We start from the raw sequence: 15,723 nt of genomic DNA, 5'->3' as shown, positions 1-15,723 counted from the left end.
TTCGGTGTATGGAGAAAACAGATGAAGGTCAGTTAATCTCATCACTGCAGAGAGCGGCTTCATTCCCACCTGAACCGGGTCAGAACCGGCTCACAGGAAGTTATTTGTGATTCAGAAACTTCTGGGAAAATATTTTTATTATCCAGAAAAATCCAGAATCAGTTTCAGTTCTGTTGTTTCAGTTTTTCAGCAACCCGAACCTTAGATTTGGACCGAACTCCAGTTTTAGTTCATGCTAATCGAACTTTCTGCCGTTTTTTCTTTAGAGACTCCGTCCAGAACCAGCAGAACCTGACACGGGATTTCTCAGAGCCCTGGTTTCCTCAGGTTGTGTCTGGACCTGCAGCGGAACAGAACCGGTTCTTCCAGAACCAGCCTGAACAGAGCCGTTCTCTTCCTGTCAGGCAGGACGGAGGGAAGAACATTTCCTGGTTCTGATCACCTCGACCCGGTTCTGTGTTTCATCTCAGGAAAAGCTGCTTCCATAACTGGTTCTGATCCAAATCATAGTTGGTTCCTTTTATTTTGCAGGTCCAGTTTACACATGGTTCTGATTAAGAATCTGGTCTTAACAGAACCAAATGTTCTGGATAGTCCAGATTTCAGCTTTTCTTTGAGCAGAGAAGCAGAACTCATGTCAGGTTATAAACCACCAACAGTTTGGATCTGGATCAGAACCGCCTCTGGATGCTTGTTCTGAACGCAGAACCGGTGTGGTCCCACTGAAACCAGCAGGGGGAGCTCTTCTCTTTTGTTTCTCAGTGGGAACAATAAACCCACTGACCTCTTCTGGTTCTGATTTGGCTCAGTACCAGGTGAGATAATCCACATCAGGCTGTTTATGGTCCGGAAGGCTTTGAAAGATCCAAAAGAACTTACAGAACCTATTGATACCAGGCTGTTCCTGTACAGTCTGTCTACTTCCTGTACAGACTGTCTACTTCCTGTACAGTCGCTCTACTTCCTGTACAGTCACTCTACTTCCTGTACAGTCACTCTACTTCCTGTACAGTCGCTCTGCTTCCTGTACAGACTGTCTACTTCCTGTACAGTCACTCTACTTCCTGTACAGTCGCTCTGCTTCCTGTACAGACTGTCTACTTCCTGTACAGTCACTCTACTTCCTGTACAGTCACTCTACTTCCTGTACAGTCGCTCTGCTTCCTGTACAGTCGCTCTACTTCCTGTACAGACTGTATACTTCCTGTACAGACTGTCTACTTCCTGTACAGTCACTCTACTTCCTGTACAGTCGCTCTGCTTCCTGTACAGTATGTCTACTTCCTGTCATTTTATGCCCATCACCTCCTTTCTCTCTGTATTTGCAAGTTTTCTTTTTGCTGGAGTCAGAAAATAAAATGAATATGAGAGAATATGTAAATAAATAAGAACTTTAATGACTGAGCTGTTTTAATAAAGGTTTATTCAGGCACAACATCAGTCAACAAACCTACTGTCCATCGTCTGAGCATGAAGTGTTGTGAAATCTCTGCAGCTGTTCTCACTCAGACAGGAAGTGGTTTTGTGTCTCCATGCCGAGCCGGCCTCAGCGGTTCCTCTGTTGTCGGTTAGTGACTGCAGCTGCTTTGCATCGTCAGGTCCCAGCAGAGGGACAGCTGGCCGGGCCAGATGTTAGCAGCTGTTAGACGTCCTACAGGAGTTAGCTTGAACTCACTGAGCTGAACTCTACAACACAGATCTAACATGGTTACGTCTATAAAACGGCTCTGGTTTTAATAAAGCCTACATAAAACTTGTTGCTGCGGCAGGAGGACCCAGAGGAACGGTTCCTGACAGAAAAGGCACAAAGAAGAAGTTTGAGCTGAAATACCTGAGGATCGTCCTGACCAATGAGAGAGCAGAAAATCTATTCTGCTGATCAAAGCGTCATCAGGCTGATGAAGAACCTCCTCTTCCTCTTAAGGTGGGTCTACCTGCTCATCCAGGTGCTGCTGTCTACAAGCTGACCACCAGGGGGCAGCTGTTGTCTAACAATCATCATGATGCGGAAACTTTAGCATCAGATCAGGGATCCGACAGGTTTAACATCTGCTGGGAGACATCATGGCCGCCATATCCCCGACCTCGCAGAGTCCTGCTACGGACGTTCCGTCCCCAGAGCATCCTGTCCTCCTGTCACCTTCTGGTCACTTTGTTTCTCCGTCTCTACACCTCCTTCTCGTCTGCATGGAAGGATGTCCGTCTCAGATTTTCTCTGACTTTAACAAACTCTGGAGCTCTGAGGTTCTGCTCCTGCTGCTGCTCCTCCTGATGCTCCAGCTGTGGACGGACAGAGGAACAGACAGACGGACAGACAGATGGACAGACAGGGACCGTTTAGAGTCGGGTCAGCCCGGTTGCTCCTCAGTGAACTTCTGGTCATTTCTGAACTGATTGACCCGTAGTTTTCTTGATGACCCTGGAGTTCTCATGGACACATTGACTTAGTGTTTAGAAGGGTTCAGTTAAAGGGTTAATGGGCTCTGAGCCTTGGGTCTAGTTCACCACCTGAGTCCCGTCTGGTCCAATGAACCCAGTCCGTGTCAGTCAGGTCCGGTCCGGTCCGGTCTGCTCTCACCTCCTCCAGCTTCATGTGTCTCTTGAGCAGCTCGGCCTCCAGCGGGGAAATCTTCCTGCGCGCTTCCTCTTCCTGTTTCCTCTGGCGGATCAGCTGATCCCGCTTCCTGGACTCCAGAACCCGCTGCAGCTCCGGCTTGGTCTCCACCCCGCTGCCCCCCCTGCAGGCACAGGGAGGAGGCGCAGTTTGGATCACAAGGTTCTTATTTACGTCAGCATAAGGCTGCTCTCTGATTGGCTGAGTCTGTGGTTCGGTTCCCAGTGAGCTTCATGTTCCAGTTTGGGTCAGGCGAACTCTGAACAGCAGCTCCGTGCGCGCTGCTTTGTTTCTGTGAGGAGGTGAAAACTTTCCCACAAGCCTCAAAAGTCTGTTGCTCAGCAACAGCACTCACAAACAGAATGACAACAAAAACACCAGAGCTGCTCTCTGATTGGTTGGCTGCTGGCAGGTGGAGAGCAATCCAAGACTCCAACAGCCCCATTCTGACCCAGTTGGTTCTGGTCCCGGTCCCACTTCCAGGCTTGCTTCATGTTCTGCATCTGAAAATATCAAACTTCTCCACATTTTTGGATTCTTTTTAAACACATTTTTACCTTTTAATTACAAAAATATTGTATAATAGTGTCAATAGTGTCATAATTATCATTAATATTATTTAATTTAATGTTATATAATTTAATGTAGTTTCATTTATTGAAATTATATTTAATCAAATGTAATTGAATATAAAATAATTTAATGTTACTCATTGTGATGTAATGTAATGTAGTCTGTGCAGCTGACTGTCCTCCATGTCCTCCCCTGTCCTCCATGTCCTCCCATGTCCTCCCCTGCCCTCCCCTGTCCTCCATGTCCTCCCATGTCCTCCCCTGCCCTCCCCTGTCCTCCATGTCCTCCCCTGTCCTCCCATGTCCTCCATGTCCTCCAATGTCCTCCATGTCCTCCCATGTCCTCCATGTCCTCCCCTGTCCTCCCATGTCCTCCATGTCCTCCATGTCTTCCATGTCCTCCCCTGTCCTCCATGTCCTCCCCTGTCCTCCATGTCCTCCCCTGTCCTCCATGTCCTCCCCTGTCCTCCCATGTCCTCCCATGTCCTCCATGTCTTCCATGTCCTCCCCTGTCCTCCATGTCCTCCCCTGTCCTCCATGTCTTCCCCTGTCCTCCCATGTCCTCCATGTCCTCCCCTGTCCTCCATGTCCTCCCCTGTCCTCCATGTCTTCCCCTGTCCTCCATGTCTTCCCCTGTCCTCCCATGTCCTCCCCTGTCCTCCCCTGTCTTCCATGTCTTCCATGTCCTCCCCTGTCCTCCCATGTCTTCCCCTGTCCTCCCATGTCTCCCATGTCCTCCCCTGTCCTCCCATGTCCTCCATGTCCTCCCATGTCCTCCCATGTCCTCCATGTCTTCCATGTCCTCCCCTGTCCTCCATGTCCTCCCCTGTCCTCCATGTCTTCCCCTGTCCTCCCATGTCCTCCATGTCCTCCCCTGTCCTCCATGTCTTCCCCTGTCCTCCATGTCTTCCCCTGTCCTCCCATGTCCTCCCCTGTCCTCCCCTGTCTTCCATGTCTCCATGTCCTCCCTGTCCTCCATGTCTTCCCCTGTCCTCCCATGTCTCCCATGTCCTCCCCTGTCCTCCCATGTCCTCCATGTCCTCCCATGTCCTCCCATGTCCTCCATGTCTTCCCTGTCCTCCCCTGTCCTCCATGTCCTCCCCTGTCCTCCATGTCTTCCCCTGTCCTCCATGTCTTCCCCTGTCCTCCCATGTCCTCCCCTGTCCTCCCCTGTCCTCCATGTATTCCCCTGTCCTCCCCTGTCCTCCATGTCTTCCCCTGTCCTCCCCTGTCCTCCATGTCCTCCCATGTCCTCCATGTCCTCCCTTTGTGGACGGAGACGTCTCACCGTCTGCAGCTGCTCAGCAGCTCCCTGTGCAGCTCCTGGTGGCTCCTGGATGTCTTGACAGGATTCAGCAGCTTCTTGGGTTTGATCAGGTCCTCGTCTCCGTCCATGTAGTCAGGCGGGGGGACGCAGCTGGACGCCGGGGACGGCCTCCTGTGGACGTCACCGGGGCGATGCTGCTGCAGATCAGGGTACGCCGAAGCTGAGGACACAGAGAGACACACTGAGGACAGCAGCTGGACATCGGTCTCTGAGGACACAGGCTTTCTCTACCATGACCCCAAAGGCCAATGACCTCTGACCCACAGGCAATGCTACAGAAATATCAACTTTAGAATGTTTTTTTCAACTTTTCAACAATTACTACCTTCACTTAGCATAAATGCTGCTTCACACTGCAGTAAATTTGATCATCAGATATTATGCCATCATTTTATTACCAAATAATATGACTTTCCCTCATAATCTTGTCTTTTTATCAGAAATATGTAATATTTTATATTAATCACATCAAGTTTTATTTTATTCCCAAAGTTCTTGTGGATTTTTAGCAGATGGTTCCTTTGGTCTTTTTCTTCAGATTCAGATTTGCTTTATTTTGGTAAATTAACAAAATTACAAAAAAATAAAATTCTCTCTGTGTCTCTGTGTCTCGGTGTGTCCCAGAGGACATGGCGCTCCTCAGGGACCTGATCCCGGTCCTCAGATATTCTGGGAGTCCCAGGTCGGATTTCCTCCATTGTCCTGAAACAAAGCTGCAACCAGAGAGAATCGAACTCGTTTCATATTTCAGAAAAATCAGACCCAACATGCAGCTTCGCTCGGGGACGGAGACCGGCGTCCAGCTCTGATTTAACGAGAATCAGGTCCAGTTCAGCAGAGGTTCTGGTTCCGGATGGTTTCAGGAAGAACGTTCTGATGAGAACGGATCCTTATATGATGGTACAATGGGAACTCTGTCAGGTTCTGTGTTTCAGAACCGTATCGACCCAGCTCAGATGGTTCTGCTGCTGTGAGACGATTGGGTCGGCTCCAAATCGGTCTGAGCCGGAACCGGATCCTCCCGGTCCATCAACGTTTCTGAAGGAGACTGCTGAGGGTCCGAAGACCTGCAGACAGTGTTCAGGGCAAAATGCAACCCACAGAACCCGACCAAACCAGAACCACCCAAACATCGGGACACCTGCAGGTTCCGACTCCATCACACTTGTAGAACCTTAACAGAACCTCCTAGTTCACAGGTGGCAAACTGGAGGTTCACAGGCCAAATCCGGCCCGTCGTAGCAGTTTTCTGTGGCCCCTCAGACTCTAGAGGTTTTTATTTGTTTAGTGCTAAACTCCATCACTGTGAATGTTGCTAAATATTATTTAGTTTGGTCAGTTTGGTTTGTTTTACTGTCCCTTTAAGGACGTTCATGATAAAATGAGTCTCAATGAAACAGTTAATCTGGACGTCACCAGCCAACGGTACCGATGCTACGCTACAAACCAGCAGCAAATGGTTCTCCTGGTTCCGCCTGGTTCCTCCTGTTTCCTACTGGTTCCTCTTGTTCCTCTGGTTTTCCTTGTTCCTCCTGGTTCCTCTGGTTCCTCCTGGTTCTTCTGGTTCCTCCTGGTTCCTCCTGTTTCCTACTAGTTCTTCTTGTTCCTCTGGTTCTCCTGGTTCCTCTGGTTTCTCCTGGTTCCCCCTGGTTCTCCTGGTTCCTTTAGGTTCTCCTGGTTCTCCTGGCTCCTCCTGGTTCTTCCTGGTTCTCCTGGTTCCTTTAGGTTCTCCTGGTTCTCCTGGCTCCTCCTGGTTCTTCCTGGTTCTCCTGGTTCCTTTAGGTTCTCCTGGTTCCTCCTGGTTCTTCCTGGTTCTTCCTAGTTCCTCCTGGTTCTTCCTGGTTCTCCTGGCTCCTCCTGGTTTTTCCTGGTTCTTCCTGGTTCTCCTGGTTCCTCTTGTTCCTCTGGTTCTCCTGCGTTCAGGACCTCCAGGTTCCGACTCGCGTCTTGAACGACTTTCTGCAGTGGAACCTGAAGCAGATGTTTGCTTTGAAGACCAAAGATGAACATTTCGGTTCTGTTCCTGCAGGGGAAAAGAACCGGCCTCGGTTCTGGTTCCAGGAAACCAAGCAGAACCAAATAGAACCAGAACTCAGGGATCCAACTGGAGCCAACATGGAGCACCTGAGGAAGAGGAGGGTGAGTCTTACCGGACTTCACCAGGGCCTCCCTGCTGCTGGCTGTCCTCTCCTCCATGGACCCGGTTCTGTCCCGGTTCTGTCCTGGTTCTGACGGGTTCTGGTCCCGCTGTGTTTCTGGTAATCTTCATCCTCTCTGCAGCAGCGCTCTGCTCCTCCTCTTCAGTTGTGCTGGGTCACATGATCCTCCTCCTCAGGCTGCTCTCCTCCCAGCAGCTCATGATGAAACAGAAAACTCAACAGCAGTTCCGGCTGCAGCCTGATGAGGGCGCTCAAGCTAACCAGCTGCTACGATAACTGCCATAATCTGTAAAGAGATCTGATCATTTCCCCGGTGGCACCATGTTGAAGGTTTCCATGGAGACAGCAACCATCCCTGAGACTCGGTACCGGACCGGATTGAGCTGCAGCACAACAGCAGAACCTCTGGATAGGAACCAAACATTGTAGGAACTAAATACAATAGGAACTAATTAAGGTAGGAACCAAATACAAGAGGAACCAAACATGTTAGGACGTGAGGCTGCGTCGCCCCTCTGTGAAGTGGGGATTCAGTTAAAGTCTATTTTTGCGGCAGACAGATCGCTCTGTGAACCCTAACCCTAACCCTACACTTTAAAATGTTCTAATAATCAATTTATCAGTCTATTTGACCAATAGAGACGTGATTTTTACCCATAAAACCATCTGTTCTATAGATTGGTATAAAGTGGAGCTAATAAAGATCAAGTGACGGACAAACATACGGCATATAAAGAAAATAATAAAAATGCCTGATGCTACGTGTGAAAAATAAAAAGACTAATGGAAACTATGAAACTGAATGTTGTGAAGATAAATTCATCAGCAGCTCCGACATCAGTTTTCTCCTCCAGTCAGAAAATATTTGTTTAAAAATTATGATGCTAAGAACCAAGCAGCTTTCTATCCCACTCCCACAAAAAAGATATTAATTTCATAATTATGTGTAAAGTTTTCCCTATAATTACTTTATGCAAAAAAAAAAAAATCCAAATAAATATAAATTCCTGTACTTTATGACAAATTTTGAGACAATAAACTTTACATTTTAACAATTAAAGTTTTAGAAAGATTTTCAAAAGTGGATATTATACAAGAAATCAATTCTATATTTAAGTTTTAATATAATATAATTTGGTCTAAATTATGATATATTTAATCCTCTGGCTAAGTTAAAAATCAAATAATTTTATTTTAGAAAGTGCTTAAACGTTGCAACATCACAAAAACCCAATCTTTAAACCAACATGTTAATATCTTAATTTAAGATCTGAAACTTGTTTTGCATTTGTGACAGTTTGTTTTTCTTTCCTCAGTCAGTTTGTGATTATTCTTTTTTATTTCTTCTTTTTCTGGTCAGTTTAGCATATCAAACCTTTTATTGCTAATATGCTTTGTCAAGACATTTTCTTTAAATCTTCTATAAAGTCGGAAAAAGCAACAGAACTTTGCCATAAATCTGCCTTTCAACTCTAAGCGTTAAAAATGCGAACTTCGTGTAAGGAAATAGGACCCGAAATGGGCGCAGGGTGGAGAATATGGGACACACTGCGACCTTTAACCTTCAACATGAGCGAGGGAGGGAGAAGATTTGGACCGGGCCTTAGAACTGCAAACCTTCTGCGTTTTCTCCTAAGAAGAATGTTGGGAAAATCTTCTTACTTCCATTAAAATGACTCAACAAGCTGCAAACCTGTCTGCTGGAGCCCTCCAAAATAAAAGCCTCTAAGTGTAGCCAGGACACAGGAAGCTGGAGCAGCAGGTACCTGAACACACCTGGGTTTACGGCTGTGATGTCACCAGTTCTCCGGTTCTGGATCTGACTAAGCCTTCGTTCTGGTTTAGTCTGAAGGATCGAACCAGATCAGAACCTCTTTGGGTTTTTTTTATATGAAGTTCTGATGTTACAACCAAATAAAGAAAAATGTAAGTTCTGCTGGTTCTGGTTTGGTCCAGAACCAGCAGAACTGATTTGTTCTGAATGGGTTGACCATCAGAACCTTGACTGGGTCTCGGTTCCTCAGCTCGGACTTTTTCGCCATCAGAACCTCTGGGGTTCTGTTGTAAGTTTTAAAACTGGACCTGAAGGTGGCGCTGAAGATGTCTGCTTCATTCTGTTCTGACCCGGGTTCTAGTGACCCGAAAGGGACAGCCTTACCTCTGCCATTTGGCTGCTTCCCGTTCTTCCTGCCCGGCTGTCTGGACAGAGGCTCATGGTCGATGCTGTACGATTTCTGGAAGACAGAAGAAAACGGTTGGAACCCAAAATGAACCAACGCTCCCCCCTCCCCAACCTGTTGACTGTCTCAGCTGCTCTGTGGACTCTGACAAGAATGGATCTTCAGCTTGGATTCGATGTTCAGACAAACTGAACATTATTTCTGGTGGACATTTTCCAAAATGGCCACCGTGATGTTATGGAGGATATATATTTGCACTAAAATTGGCAGTAGTTATTGCCTGTGGTGGGCACAACTAACCAAAACGTTAAGTTCACTAACCACTGATCCACTAAAAATTAGCTCAGCATTAATAGTGTTGCCACAAGTCCCATATTTGGCTGTTAAGTATGGCTGGGACAATCACAGAGAACCTTCCACCAATCACAGAGAACCTTCCACCAATCACAGAGAACCTTCCACCAATCACAGAGAACCTTCCACCAATCACAGAGAACCTTCCACCAATCACAGAGAACCTTCCCAGGTGGATCTGGACCAATTGTCTGATCCACCCGGTTCTGAAAGTCAACTGGAGAACCTGCTGCACGGTTCATTTCATTAGATATCAGAACATCAGCTTTGGTCCAGGTGATTTGCACCTCAAAAACTCTGGAGTGGTTCTTGATGAGCTGAGGAGGAGATTCAAACATCTAAGTCAGGTTGGCTAGAGGAGGAAGAGGAGGACGAAGATGAAGAAGGATAAAGGAGGAGGAGAAGGAAGAAGAGGAGGAGGAGGAGGAGGCTTGCAGACAGTGGGGTACTTGTCTCCATGCTGCAGCCTGATGAAAATCGCTCCTAGCAACCAACAAAGGTCTATTCATACGGCTCAGGATGGAGGAGAGACAGACCCAAACTCCGGCTGCTCTGGAGTCAGAACCAGCAGAACCTTCAGAACCAGAAGAACCTTTCTGAAGTCATACAGATGTTTTCTATCTTCTGTATTTCCAGATATCTCGGGTTTTCAGCTTAAAAAAAATTTAAACTTAAAAAAAAACTTTTTTAAGTTTAAAACTTTTCAGTGGTTCATAACTTTACATGTTACACTGGACAATGGATGGTTCTGGTCCAGTTGGATTCCTTTATGGTTCTGTTTCTGGTCCAGATGGGATCTGCTATGGTTCTGCCCTTGAACCAATCGGGTTCTAATCCAAACGGAACCGCAGCACAGTGTTTCTGCAGAAGCAGGCAATGTGAAGTAATAACAGCCTGACCTCTGCTGGACAAACCGCAGTATTACATGTCCGACCAATAGAGCCGGTTCGGTCCGTTTCTGGGTCAGTTCCGGCTCCTCTGATCTCTGGACCAGAAACAGCAATTCATCCACAGTGAGGCATTTTAAATCTGTTTGCCATCCAAACTGGAACCGAACCTCAGAATGGATCAGACCCTCCAACGGATCGGGTCAGATTCTGAGGTACCAGATCCGGACCTCTTCTGCTCTCAGTCACCTGTATGGGCTGCTGTTTGTACAGTCTCACAGTAAAAAAAAAAATCAACAGTAATAATTTATTTATTTCACCGAGTCCATTTTCCAAAATTATGTTTTCACCATATTATTACTAAATTAAAAAATACTAAGTATTTAATTTAAAAGATAAATGTTTAGTTTGAAAACTAAATATTTAGCTTTCAAATTAAATATTTAGTTATTGTCTAAATGTTTAAGTCTGGGCAATTTAGCAAAATAAATATTTAACTCAGATTGTAGTTAGCAAACTGCATATTTAGCCCCAAATTAAATATCTATTTCTTTAACTATTTAGTTCCAAACTAAATTTTTCCAAACAAAACATTTAATTTTCTAATTACATTTTTATTTTCCATAATACACATTTAGTTTGCGAATTAAATTTTACGTTTGGAACTATTTATAGATGCATAAATAATATGGTGAAAATCTAACTTTGCAAACACATTTTTTTCTGACAGGTTAAATAAGCCAAATTCTTTCCATTCAGTTTTTACAGTGTAAATTTATAAATGTTAAGCTAATCTCCGCGGCTGTTTCAATATTTTTAGCAGCAGGATTTTCTCAGCTCGGCCTAATCTTCTGCAGATACACAGACCCGAGGCGCGTTCCGGTGACCCGGGTCACATCTGATCCTGGATCAGATCCCGTCCAAAGTTACGTAAACTCCGCTGAAAATATTCTGTTTGCCGCTGATGATCTGGGATCTGATTGGTGGAACACATTCAGCTCCTCTCTGTTCTGGTGTCGGCCCATCCTGGGTCCAGTTTAACCGTGTAACCGGAACGTTTCATCGAGGAAGACAGACTTCCGCAGCGCCACCTGCTGTTTCTTCAGTACTAACAATGGGTCCGGCTTCAGTCAGACTGTGTTCTAGATTTCAGGTTCTAGTTCTATTCAGACTGCAGGTTCTGTTACAAGAAAGACCCAACACGTCAGAAATATGGTTCATTTCAGCTTCTACCTGATGGTAGCAACTTTCTGTCACTCCTGTCGTTGCCTTTAGTAGCTACCTTCAGCTTCCTGCACTTACCTGTAGTTACCTTTAGCTTCTTGTAACTGCCTTTAGCTTCCTGCAAAGCTAACGGTAGCTTTAGCTTTAGGAGGCTAAAGATAGCTTTAGTTTCCTGTAAAGGAAGGTAGAGGTAGCTTTCTATATCTACCTGTAGTTATATTTAGCTTCCTGTACGTGCCTGTAGTTACAGTTAACTTCCTGTTGCCACCTGTAGTTAAATTTAGCTTAGTGTGGCTGGCTATTTGTAGTTACCGTATCTTGCTATAGTTACTTGTATCTCCCTGTAGTTACTTGTAATTACCTGTAGTTATCTCTAGTTACCTGTTTTTACCTGCAGTTACTCATAGTTACTTGTAATTATCTGTATTTTCCTGCAGTTACTGGTAGTTAACTGTAGGGCGACTGTGGCTCTTTGGCAGAGTAGACGTCTTGTGATCGGAAGGTTGTAAGTTCGATTCCAGCTTCCTCCTGCCACATGTTGATGTGCCTCTGGGCAAGGCACTTAACCCCAAATTGCATACCGATCTGCGTATCGGTGTATAAATGTGTGTGTGTTTGTGAATGCGACTCTAGTGTAAAGTACTTTGAGTGTTCAAAATGACTTTGTGCTATATAAGTTCAGTCCATTTATCTACCTGTTGTTACTTATAGTTACCTATATCTTTTTGTACTTACTTCTAGTTACCTGTAATTACCTGTCTTTAGTTACTTGTAGTTACCAGTAGTTTCCTGTATCTCCTTGTAGTTAATTGTCGTTACCTTTAGCTAGCTTGTATCTCTTTGTAGTTACTTGTAGTTACCTCTAGTTACCTATTTCTTCCCACAGTCACCTGTAGTTACCTGTATCTCCCTGTAGTTACTTGTAGTTACCTTTATCATCCTGTAGTTACCTGTAGTTACCTGTATCTCCCTGTAGTTACCTGTATCTTCTTGTATTTACTTGTAGTTACCTGTAGTTAATTGTAGTTACCTATATCTCCCTGTAGTTACCTGAATCTCCTTGTATTTAGCTGTAGTTACCTGTACCTCCCTGTAGTTACTTGTAGTTACCTGTATCTCCTTGTAGTTACCTGTAGTTACCTGTATCTCCCTGTATTTCATTGTAGTTACCTGTATCTCCTTGTAGTTACCTGTGGGTCCCTGTAGTTCCCTGTATGAACCTGTAGTTACATGTATCTCATTGTAGTTACTGTATCTCCCTGTAGTATCTCATTGTAGTTACTTGTAGTTACCTGTGGCTCCCTGTAGTTACCTGTATCTCCTTGCAGTTCCCTGTATCTCCTTGTAGTTTCCTGTAGCTCCCTGTAGTTACTTGTAGTTACCTGTATCTCCCTGTAGTTACCTGCAGGTAACTGTATATACCTGTCATTTCTTATAGTTATCTTTTTGTACTTACTTGTAGTTACCTGTATTTAACTCTAGTTACTTGTAGTTACCTTTAGTTACTTGTAGTTCCCTGTATCTCCTTGTAGTTTCCTGTAGCTCCCTGTAGTTACCTGTATTTACCTTTAGTTTCCTGTAGTTACCTGTATGTCCAGGCCTGGCCATTGACCTGTATAAATCAGTCTGTTTTTCCTCACTTTGACCTTTGACCCTGGAACATTCCTGCAGCTGACAGGAACGCTGACCTAAAAATATCCAGAGCACTCCATGATCCCAAGCTGCTCCACCTCGGCCACGCTGCCGTCAGCTGTCCGTTCCCATGGCAACAACTACTCCCAGCCAGACAGGTGCGTCGCTCCTCATACCTCACATATTTGGTCCGGGTCGAGTTTCTAAGCGGAGCAGCGGCCTAAGTTCTGCTACAGGAGCGCAGGCATACTGTCTTCCTCTGCAGGTGGTTCTGCTACGGGCGGCCCAGCAGAACCAGTCGAATCATAAAAACCAGTAGAGCAAAGCAGAGCCATGAGGAAGCTGCTGGGTGGTTCTGATTGGTCGATGTAATTTGCGTTAGCCGGCGTTTCGTCCCGTGAGCCACCAGAGAGCCCGGCTCTGAGGCTGCTGGTTTGCTGGTTTGATTCCCAGTGGGAGAACTGGGAGGCTGATGAAAAGCAGCCTGTCAGACTCAAATCCAGCCACATGGTTAAACCTGCAGCTAACGATCGTTTCAATTAATCAATTCTGACGATTAATTGGCAGAATAATCGATTAATCGTTAAATTGTTAGCATATTCTGATGATTAATTGGATAAAAAATTGGTATTCCTGTTTTTTTTTTTTCAGTTTATTTTATACAGTATTATCCATCCATCCATTCATTTTCTAATCACCCTTTGTCCCTAATGGGGTCGGGAGGGTTGCTGGTGCCAATCCCCAGCTAACGTTCCGGGCGAGAGGCGGGGTCACCCTGGACAGGTCGCCAGTCTGTCGCAGGTACAGTATTAGAAATACATAATTTATTTTCTTTTTTAAATAAGAAAATAAACATTTTATTGATGCAACATCACATTCCTTTGATTATTTGTAGCATCTGCAGCTAAAAATATCATCTCAAAATGAATAGTGTAGAGCTGATCTGTTGATTATCTTCAGATTTATTCAATAAAAATTGGTGCTTAATAAGAGATTCTTTTACAGAAAATGACAACCCTGCCAATGAGAACTTTTGAGTTGGATATATTTACAGATGGTTCTCTGTGTGCTGCGTCTTTATAATCCTGTTAACGATTAATTGATTACTAAATTAGTTGACGATTATTTCAATAATCAGTTAGTCATGATTAATTGCTTGAGCTCTAGATATGTTACAAAGAATGATGGGAAATATTGTCATTTTTCCTTCCTGTTTAACGAGCAAAACGTTGTATTCTTGCTCACTGAACCCACACAGAACCGCGTTCGGGTCGGCCCGGATTCAGCTGACTTCATGCAGAAATAACCTGATTATGAGCTCCGTTCCAGCAGACTTGCCCTCAGATTCCTGATCCTGTAAGCAGCAGAAACTGACGGATCATTAATCAGATTCCTGCTCTGAGCCGAGCTCCACCTGCAGAGCCAAAGTTCAGCGCTTTGTTCAGGTTCTGCTGCCCGTCAATATTTACTTAAAACTGAATCATGGAGCGTTTCAGAGCCGCCAGCTGGTTTTCATGATAAACTCAGAGAATCTGGAGCAGCACTCACCTTCTTCCCATAAGAAGCTCCCATTATTCCCAGCAGGAGCGACGCCCCTCCTCTGAGCCTTCCTGATCTGCAGCCTGACAGACGGAGCTCTGGGTTCGGTTAGCCCACCAGCGAGTCAGGCGGACCACTGAACTTCATCCCAACTGGCAGCAGAGCAGAGATCAGCCGGACTGAGCCAGGAGAGAGTGAGGAGGAGGAGGAGGAGGAGGAGGAGGAAGAAGAAGAGGAGGAGGAGCAGCCACCTGTTCCTGTCTGACTCTCAGCTGTGAGGAGTTAAAGTGGGATTACTGTAATCCCAGCAGACAGGAAGCCAGAGAGCAGAAGGTTCCTCACATCTCCTCCAACCAGGATGGAGATGGGATTCTTCATCCCAGCAGGTCCGAGTTTCCCTCCATCCACAGCTCTGGGATGTACTGGAGGAACTGGGAGGCAAACTGGTTTCATCAAATGAACAAGACGGGACGCCTGGAAGACCAGAGAGGGAACATGGAGCTGCACTGCAAGAACAAAATCTGACCAAGTATTTCTGTCTAACTTAAAAAATCTTAGTGCCCTTTAAATCGGACAAAACTAACTTACAAGAAAGAAAATTTCGCTTAAATTGTTCTAAATGAATAATTTCTTAATATTGACGAAAATGTTGCAGTTCCACTGGCAGATTATTTCTATGTTTTCAGCAGCAATATTTTATTTTATCAATACTAAAATCACATTAAAAAGTTACTTGTATGTTAATCTAGTCTTATTTCACATGTCCTAAAATATTTGCGCTAGAAACTAGATCATAAATACTTGGCTAAATTTTGTGTTTTTGCAGTGTACCTGCTCAGCACTGCAAAAACACACAAAAAAAGTAAATTAAAAAATGATGGTTTAGTCCATCCATTCATTTTCTAGCATCTTGTCCCCAGTGGGGTCGGGAGGAGCTGCTGCCGCTCCAGCTGACGTTCTGGGCGAGAGGCGGAGTCATCTGGACAGGTCAGTCTATTGCAGGGCAATTATGGTCTAGTTTCTAGAGGAAATATTTTTGTACACTTGAAATAAGACAAAAGTAACTGACAAGTAAAATGTAGCTTGCTTTCAGTTCATAATTTCTCAATATTGATAAAAAGTACTGGTTCCACTGGCAGATTATTTAGCTGAAATGTCTGGTAATGAAATAATCTGCCAGTGAAGTCGGGCCTTTTTCATCAATGTCAGTTAATTTTCCAGGAGTTGAACCCGCG

General features: G+C 45.1%; 1 protein-coding gene across 2 annotated transcripts; it reads right to left on the bottom strand.

Annotated features, from left to right (window-relative positions):
- Positions 1-1,401: 1,401 nt before the first annotated feature.
- Positions 1,402-14,691, bottom strand: si:ch211-236d3.4 (protein FAM107B). Of its 2 annotated transcripts, XM_044123032.1 has the most exons (5): positions 14,498-14,691; positions 8,831-8,906; positions 4,475-4,673; positions 2,579-2,738; positions 1,402-2,280 (listed from the first exon to the last, which is right to left on the bottom strand). In XM_044123032.1, exons 1-5 carry the CDS (start codon positions 14,519-14,521, stop codon positions 2,167-2,169), a joined length of 573 nt encoding a protein of 190 aa, XP_043978967.1. In that variant the 5' UTR covers positions 14,522-14,691; the 3' UTR covers positions 1,402-2,166. The 2 variants fall into 2 exon arrangements, with proteins under 2 accessions (XP_043978967.1, XP_043978968.1); XM_044123033.1 differs by lacking the exons at positions 8,831-8,906; positions 14,498-14,691 and adding an exon at positions 6,664-6,850.
- Between the last annotated feature and the right edge of the window lie 1,032 nt (positions 14,692-15,723).

The sequence above is a fragment of the Gambusia affinis genome, linkage group LG07 (genome assembly GCF_019740435.1).
Source record: "Gambusia affinis linkage group LG07, SWU_Gaff_1.0, whole genome shotgun sequence".
NCBI classification, from domain to species: domain Eukaryota; kingdom Metazoa; phylum Chordata; class Actinopteri; order Cyprinodontiformes; family Poeciliidae; genus Gambusia; species Gambusia affinis.
The sequence above is the reverse complement of the archived record's forward strand: the minus strand, read 5'-3'. Positions and strand labels throughout refer to the sequence as shown.